General features: G+C 35.3%; 1 protein-coding gene across 1 annotated transcript; it reads right to left on the bottom strand.

Annotated features, from left to right (window-relative positions):
- Nucleotides 1-2,456: 2,456 nt before the first annotated feature.
- LOC132304912 (uncharacterized) lies at nucleotides 2,457-4,655 on the bottom strand. Its single transcript, XM_059802611.1, has 4 exons — nucleotides 4,374-4,655; nucleotides 3,258-3,869; nucleotides 3,004-3,144; nucleotides 2,457-2,654 (listed from the first exon to the last, which is right to left on the bottom strand). Exons 1-4 carry the CDS (start codon nucleotides 4,653-4,655, stop codon nucleotides 2,457-2,459), a joined length of 1,233 nt encoding a protein of 410 aa, XP_059658594.1.
- Between the last annotated feature and the right edge of the window lie 4,494 nt (nucleotides 4,656-9,149).

The raw sequence follows: 9,149 nt of genomic DNA, 5'->3' as shown, positions 1-9,149 counted from the left end.
AAAAATATTTACGAAAAACATCCTAAGAAATGAAAAAGATTCTAAAGAATTGTGCATCCATGCCCCTATGGGCACTGGGAGCAACCAGAGTACTTTCTTGCAAAAGTAAAGATACGTATTTCGACGAAACCACTCAAGATGAAGACACGTGAAGGCAAAAACTAACTCCGAGTATGAGAAGTGAGGTTGTGCCAAAAACTGACAAACGGAGATAAGACAGAATACGGAAAATGACGAAATAGCGCATAGTGTCGAAAAACGAAAAATGTGAAAATGACTCGGTCCTCAAGGGAAGTTGTCAATCCATGAAAAAGAGTCTCAGGAACCAATTCTGAGCACTCGAGATGACATTAAGCGACACGAAACAGAGCTCAGAAAAGAAAATTAAACGAAAAAAATTCATTTGTAAAATTTCAGGAAAAAGGAAAGGAAGGCAAATGACTGGGTTGTTACACTACCTCAATTTGAGATGAAAACCTCAAAGGCCCATCGAAAAAAAAGTGTTCCGAATCCGCGATACCAATGGGTTTTGTCGGGGACAACACGATCTACAAGAATTCGAAGGAAGCCCCATGAAAATCACAACTTGACTTCAAACCCAAACTCAAGAAATGGTCAAAAATGGGTTCTAATAAGGGTGAAAGGTAGAGCACATCGAGGGGAACAACAAACGTTAAGGCCGAAGACTTTTCACTAAGGAAATCAAGTGGAGGAGAAGAACAAAAGGTGGCAGCCCCATGGGCATCCATGGCTGCCGGCCAAGAGAGGAAGAAGAAGAGGAAAATCTGATTTTTCTTCTTTAAGTCCTCTATTTATAGAAAATCTCAAAAAGTGCCCCGAAAGGGCCCCGCCGGGTTTGGAAAGTGGATTTTGAGCAAACGCGCTCAAACAGAAAAACTCCGTGAACAAAAAAGATTCAAAATGAGAAAATATGAACAAAGGAAGAAACGGCGTCAAAAACTGAGCCCCGAGCAGATAGATATGCCCCGAACAATTTCGGCGGCAACTAGGGTCAGAAACTCTGAAACTGGAGAAAAATGACCAGAACGGAATTCTAAGAGTACATGACTCGATGAAATGTGAAAATGAATCCTGTACGAGGATCCAGGCTCCAGACAAGATATTTTTGCAATAACTTTCATTAATTGCACAATAACCCCTCCAAAAAAGGTTAATTACACTAATGCCCCAGAATGAAAATATCTTCAAAAAATATTTTCTTAGATACCCCTGAAATAAAATAACTTCAAAAGATATTCACAAAAAACACCCCAAGAAAAGAAAATGATTCTAAAGAACTATGCATCCATGCCCCCATGGACACCGGGAATAACCGGAGTACTTTCTCGTAAAAGTAAAGATACGTATTTCATGGAAACCACTAAGGATGAAGGCACGTGAAGTCAAAATTAACTCCGAGCATGAAAAGTGAGGTTTTGCCAACAAAGTGACAAACGGCGAAAAGACAAAATAGGGAAAAGGAAAAAACAGGGAAAATGACGAAAGTGAATAGTGTCCGAAAAGTGAAAATATAGAAATGACTCGGTCCTCAAAGGAAGTTGTCAATCCCAATGAAAGAGTCTTAGAAACCATTTTCGAGCACTCGAGATGACACTAGACGATGAGAAACACAACTCAGAAAAGAAAATTAAACGAAAAAAATATATTCATAAAATTTCAGGAAAAAGGAAAGGGAGTCAAATGACCGGGTCATTACATCTTTTAAGGCTGCCCACCACTCCTCAACAGTTTTAAAATTCACCAGCTATTTTGCCACAAGGAATTGCACGGCTGTAGTTGGGAAGTAGTACTTCGTCATACAATCTCCTTGTTGTTTGTTCAAAACATTTGCTCAAAATAGTATGACCTGAAATAAGTAAACATTTATATTTACTAAGTATATTCATAACAATGAAGATTAATTACAAATAACATGCGATTATAATCACTCACAAAGTTATACACCCAATTCGGGTCAAACAGTTGAGCTATCTCCTTCCTTAAAAGGGCCCCACCATACATTTATACCAATATCTCCCTGCACACATTAATTAAAATTAATATATTCATTCCAATACAATATTAAGAAGTGTGTGTTGCAATTACTCGTCATCATGCTTACGCGATGCCGCATAACTCAACAATTTCTTCTACTTAATGCCCAATTTAATCTTTTTACCTCTCTTATACACAAATGGAGAGAAGTAATATTTTGTTAGCTTTTTTGTCCTCTTACTTCGTCTCGGATTTGCCAGGACTTTATCCTCTCCTATGTCCATAACATTAATGGAATTTTGAGGCCTTGCAACATTTATGTCTGCCTGACTACTAGAAGCTGCAACTGCTGCTGCACTTAAGTCCTGCTCTATATCCATGGCGACAACCGTATCGCCCTCTTCCCTTTGTTGGTCATTCATTTTAAGGTTGGTGGTAGGAGTAAGGTGGCCTGCATCTCTCTAAAATACATCCCCATCAAATGATTCCCCCTTAGCACCTGTTTCCCTATCCTCCCTATCCTTTTCATCTCGTGGCTCACCAGCAGACTGTTGCTCCTCACCTCTACAATCCTTTTTTGACTTCTTCTTCATTAAAGTCTCTATTTCCTTAACCTTTCTCTTCAACGTCTTTGTATTTTCTACATCTTTTCTTATTTCCTTTTCCATATCTTTAATGTAACGTTACATATAAATGTAGTAATTGGTGAACACTAATTGAAATACAATTATGAGGCAGTCTATTCATACATACATCATCATCTACAGCATTAAAATATTTATTACCTCCAATGCAGCATTGGACGAGCCTGGCCGAGATTAGGATGGACCACATGCAGTTGGGCCAACATTGACATTGCTCAAATCTACTGTGCCCCAAGCTGTGATCAACTATTCTAAATTCAAATTACGCAGAATGTGTAACTATTGTTCTAGCTGATGCTGGAATGATAAAATAAAGATACACAACCACTTAAATTTGTAACGTATCTAACAAATACTACATTACCTGACCATTTCCAAACCCTCCTATCTGTTCCTCCCATTTCAATCGATCACATACGAGGCCATCATCCCAATAAGCTAGGCTGTTTCTATCTCTAGTAGGATAGCATGGGTACTTCACTTGACATCTCATCAAATAAAGCAGCTATTTTGTATGAAACAAAATGTAGCAGATTAGACATGATACATATTATATATGAAAATTTTAAATTCATAACTTTCAATTTGCAAATGGAGTTAAATAAAAAAGTTGTATACCTGCAAGAAAATCAAGCAACCAACATACTCGCTTTTTAGCTTGGCATCACCTAAACTACCAACCACATGGTCCACCACATACAGGCACCAGTTATAAGAACTTATTGCTTTGACATTGTCAACAGCCAATAATTCTTGTACATGCGAATGATAATGACCGTTTGGGGTTAGTACAGTCGCACATGCGCATAATAGAAAGGCCTTTTTAAAGTCATCTCCAGCTTCACATTCTATAACCCTTTTCATCAATTCGCCTACATACAACGACTCCTGATATCCACCCTCATCTATCCAGTCTGTACAAAACTGATGGGATGTAGGCACTGGCATTATACCGGCAGGTAAGCCCAAAATGTTATGCACCTCAAACGCATTTATGGGCAACAACTGATTGCCCTTCAGTTTTATGCCACATTTGTCAGCCTTAAATTGTTCTATCAAGTAGTTGAAGAGTGGAGTCGACAAATGGGAACACTTGAGCTCCAACAGAACTCCAAAACCGATATCCTCCACATCCTTCCTTTTCTTAGAGTTCAGTTTCGCAACTATTTCTATGAATTTCAGAATGGTGCTTCTATGGAAACCGGCCTTAATCTTGTATTCTACCTTCTTCTATACCATTGAAAAGCAAATAACATTATCGTTCAATTTTCAAGTCTATGTTATATGAAATAAATACAAACAATTCGATTTAACACATTACCTTTTTCCTTCTTTTATTTGTAACTTTACATCCAAACCTTCAGAACTCCATTTCAAGTCTACTTTTTTCCTTATAATATGAGGCCTTCTCTTCACTGCTCATTATTTTCCATGTATGCGTAGTTTCAGTCTCTATTTCTCTTTTTAGAGACATCTTGATTTTTTTCCGTCAATCCATGATCTTCTCGGTATTTCCTCATATATGCCGCTCTGATGAACCATTAATAAACCAAGCATAAGGATTTAAATACATATACATCACAACTTACTTTTTCTGTTCTCTACTCTTAAACTCATATATCTTCTATTTACGAAAAACCAAAGATTTCATATAACTTCTCAATTTATTCCTACTTTTCCATGACTTTAGACTTCAAACCAAATTTCAATTGCAAAATTAACATTAATACATACATACTTGAACAAAACGAACACTCCAGCAGGACGACGCGGCATACTTTCTTTAGTCTTAGAGGATGTAGTAGTATTTGCCTCTGGCTCAAATTCTTTTTCATCTTCATAGTCATCTTCATCTACCTCCTCTTCACGTGGCACATAATTAGAATCGCTCTCAGATGCCATTCTCGAACTCTCACCAACCTCACCACTCTTAGGGATACTTATCTCCTTTGGAACCGTTATAATTTTCCTTTTCCCTTTCCCTTTGTTACGCGCTACAGTCTCCAACCTACCCATTTCAAAACCTAAATTTGATTCAAGCCACAATTAGATATGACATACAGAAATTATTAATGTACATGAAATGTGACATAGCCACAACATCTTAACTGCTAAATATATAACACAACATATCAGTATTTTGCAATTAAACTGCTGAAACATGTCCAATATAAGCATTTGCTTTCAATCCAAAAATATAAAATAAAAATATCACTATTACACAATCTGTCAAAGCATGAAGTTTCATCAAGCTACATGTGTACAAATAACAAGATTTTAGACAAGAGTTGTGCATTTGGAGGCTGATTCACTAATATGAAGAGAATTATTGTGAAAGATATTAGCCAAAAATAAATAGTGGATTATTTGACAAAGCTGTAATTTCTTACTCCCTAAAACAAGCCACTTTAAAACTAATACTCCTACTATACAGCAAAATATACGGAGTATATGATATAAACATAGCCTTTTTCTTTAGGAAGGCATATTACATAGGTAATATCACCAAATCAAGGCATACTGGCTCTTCTGCGTAATTTGTCAACCAGAAAATACGCAAAAACGAAAATGTGTATGCAACATAAGTTAAGTCGAGAGAAATTATATAACCATAAACCAAATTTATATACACTAACTTTATAATCATATACATATGACAAATTTTAAATATATACAAGATCATCACTAAGGAAGAGTAAAACAAATTATGCTCAAAACTCAACTGCAGTGAAGATAAGCAATTTAATCACTAAAAAATTACAAAATCAAATACATTTACAATTTACGATGTTGTATGTATGTTCATGCGCACATGTGAATGCAAACATCAAGCACCTCATCTACTATGCTCAAAACATTAGGCAGCATTATTAAACTAAAACTGGCTAATTCACACTAACCCAACAAGAGAACTTTAAACTTTTAGAACAGCTCTTACTATTGACGAAAGCATAACTCCAAGTCAAGAATAAATAACTTTTGCACTTTATGGGTTTTTAGGGCAATCGGTTATGGGGTTCTCTTTAATTACCGAAACTGAATGAGGAAGAAAAGGCAAGAGAGAGGTTTAGGTTTTCTTGAATCAAAGAAAGAGCAAGAGAGGTTAGTTTTCTTCAATGTAGCAATGGTTCTATTCACAGACCCAAGAAGGCTCAGACACAGAAGAGAGAGGTTAGGGTTTTCTTCAAAAGGAAAATGTTGGGATACAATTTACAAATACTTTGAGATTATATTACGAAAATGTTAGGATGTACATTAGGAAAATGTTGTGACTCACTTTACAGAAATATTGGAATACAGATAACGAAGAATTTGGGATGCATATTAGGAAGAATTTGGGATTCTTATTAGGAGAAACTTGGGATGCAACTTAGGAAAATGTTGCGATATAAGCTCAATGACCAAACATTTTCTTAACATTGTAACACTCTCAAACACTCTTTTTTGCATCACTCGTACTCTACAAATCCTCTCATTTTTTGTTATCACAAACGAACAATCATAACCCTAATAACTGCATAATAAATAAGCCATCAATTCAAATTCACCAATAATTTTCTATTTCTGGGTTTCTTACCAAAAAATGTGTCTATACATTCTTACTAATTATATTTGTTTATGCTATTTAGTTCTTATGGAAATAAGACGATTCCCTTCAAAATCAAATCTAAAAATTATGATTCATACCTGCTTAGGTTTAGCAACCAAATTTTGGGTTCATTCACAGAACAATCGCTACTTCTAGCTTCTATTTGGAAAGAGAGGTTAGGGTTTTCTTCAATGTAGTGATGGTTTCCTTGGCAGACCCAAGCCTCAGACGCACAAGAGAGGTTACGGTTTTCTTTAACTACAAAAAGGGCAACAGAGGACCTTCTTCATTCTTTCTTCTTCGCAGACCCATGCAAACCATCTTTACGCAACAAAGCACCTTCTTCGTACGCAAACCTTCAGAGCACCTTCCTTCTTTCTTCTTCGCAAACCCACGCAGACTTTCTTCCTTTTTTCTCTTATTTGCATTCCTTACAAATTCTGTAAAGTTAGGACTGGGGCTAAATGGACAGTTCCACACAATAAGTAAGGGTTAAATGGATAATATGCCGTATAAATATAACCTTTATCGTATTATTACACAAATATACCGTATTATTACACACATTTAATACAACTTCAATAATGTGCAGTTACTTTTTTTTTACCAACTTTTTCAAGTGACGTGGCCATTTCTCCTCTACTTATTCCAAAATGGAGGAAATTGTGCACTATGCGAAGAGAGGTGATTTTTGGCCCACAAAAATATCATTATATATATTTGGTTAAACAAGCAACAAATGCATTCATTTTATCAAAGAAGTGAAGGCTATAACAACCAAAGGCCTAGTCTCAAAGCATATTTCATACTTGGACAAATATTGTTTGTTTGAGTGTAAAATATTTCCTCAAAAAATATTTTTTGTGCGTAAAATATTAAAAATATTTTCTGATGTTTAGTTTTAGTAAAATATTTATGAAGAAAAAAAAATATTAAAACCGTACAAAAAAAAAAAAAAAAAAAAAAAAAAAAAAAAAAAAAAAAAAAAAAACTTATTCATAATTTTCGGTAAGTTATTTTATATGCCTCACCCAATGAACTAGACCTCAACCTATACATTTGCCAAATACCGAAAAATAAAAATAAAAAAATATTTTATCTGAAAATAAAAAATATTAATATTTTAAAACAAACCGACCGAGAAATTTTTGTTCTTGGATGTTTTATGCGATACTTTTTACAATTTAAAATATGACGTCATGTGTTGTAACTGATTTGATTTGTAAGTTATCCATCTTTAGGTTATGAAGTAACAATACTTCGATTAGGAGAAGTATTCATATTAAATTCATGTCGTATGTCAAAGAATGATATTTGTGAATGCATGTCTCACACTTTTTAACTTGAAAATGTTTTTATTTTTATTTTTAATATGATACTTTGAGATATTTCAGCCACATATCCGAGACTTCTCATTTTCATATAATTTATGACTACCTATATTTAACAACTCTTAAATATTAAAATATAATTGTAATGACCCGGTCATTTACCTTCCTTTCCTTTTCTTGAAATTTTACAGATAAATTTTTTCCGTTTAATTCTCTTTTCTGAGATCAGTTTCTCGTCGTTTAGTGTCATCTCGAGTGCTCAGAATTGGCTTCTGAGACTCTTTCGTGTGGATTGACAACTTCCTTTGAGGACTGAGTCATTTCCGCATTTTCACTTTTCGAGATACTATTCACTTTTGTCATTTTTCCTATTTCGTCCTTTTCCCTATTCTGTCTTTTCCCCGTTTACCAGTTTTTGGCACAACCTCACTTTTCATGCTCGGAGTTGATTTTTGACTTCACGTGTCTTCATCTTCAATGGTTTCCTCGAAATACATATCTTTACTTTTGCAAGAATGTACTCTGGTTGCTCCCGGTGTCCATAGGGGCTTGGATGCACAATTCTTTGCAATTATTTTCTTTTCTTGGGGTGTTTTTCATAAATATCTTTTGAAGATATTTTATTTTAGGGGTATCTAAGAAAATATCTTTTGGAAGATATTTTCATTCCGAGGCAGTTTCGCAATTAACCCTTTTTATAGGGGCCATTGTGCAATTAACGAAAGTTATTGCAAAATATCTCGTCTGGAGCCTGGATCCTCGTACGGGATTCATTTTCATTTTTCGTTGACTCATAAATTCATAGAATTTCCTTCTACTCGTTTTTCTCCAGTTTCAGAGTTTTTAGACCCATTGCCGCTGAACTTGTTCGGGGCATAACTTTCTGCTCGGGACTCAGTTTTCAACGCCGTTTCTTCCGTTATTCATATTTTCTCATTTTGAATCTTTTTTGTTCATTGAATTTTCTGTTTGAGCGCGTTTGCTCAAAATCCACTTTTTCGAACCCGGTAGGGCCCTTTCGGGGTAGTTTTTGAGACTTACTATAAATAGGATGCCCTAAAGTGAAAAATCAGATTTTCACTCATCTTCTCCACTCTCTTGGCCGGCAGCCATGGGAGTTCCTTGGCTGCCACCCTTTCTCCTTCTCCTTCTCCTTCACTTGATTTCCTTGGTAGAAATCCTTCGTCCTTTACATTTATTATTCCCCTCGACGTGTTCTATCATTCGCCCTTATTAGAATTCATTTCTGACCATTTTTTGAGTTTGGGTTTGAGGTCAAGTTGTGATTTTCATGGCGCTTCCTTTGGATTCATGTAGATCGTGTTGTCCCCGACAAAACCCTTCGGTTTCGGCGAATTCGGAACACTTTTTTTTCAGTGGGGATTTGAGGTTTTCATCTCAAATTGAGGTAGGGGGTGTTATAATTTAAATTCTTGCTATATTATATGTTTGTGATGCTTATACAACTTGATTACATGCTTGGATGTAAAATCTAGAGATTTTATTATTTATTTTTTTGTGAATGATTTAATTTTTTCGGTTTTCCATAGCTTTGTTTAATCATGTGGCATGATAGAATATTACCCCTTG

This window comes from Cornus florida, unplaced genomic scaffold (genome assembly GCF_030987335.1).
Source record: "Cornus florida cultivar Cherokee Brave unplaced genomic scaffold, ASM3098733v1 CherokeeBrave_3.0.0_Hap2_Chr04, whole genome shotgun sequence".
Classification (NCBI taxonomy): domain Eukaryota; kingdom Viridiplantae; phylum Streptophyta; class Magnoliopsida; order Cornales; family Cornaceae; genus Cornus; species Cornus florida.
This window is presented reverse-complemented; position numbering and strand designations above follow the sequence as displayed.

Bases quoted from the DNA above. Each gene is read 5' to 3' on its own strand.
- LOC132304912 (XM_059802611.1), bottom strand. From the start codon at position 4,655: ATGGGTAGGTTGGAGACTGTAGCGCGTAACAAAGGGAAAGGGAAAAGG. The intron at 3,145-3,257 runs GTATACAACTTT...CATACAAAATAG, and splicing joins GTTGCTTGATTTTCTTGCAG to CTGCTTTATTTGATGAGATG. The intron at 2,655-3,003 runs GTAATGTAGTAT...GATATGGAAAAG, and splicing joins GAGGGTTTGGAAATGGTCAG to GAAATAAGAAAAGATGTAGA.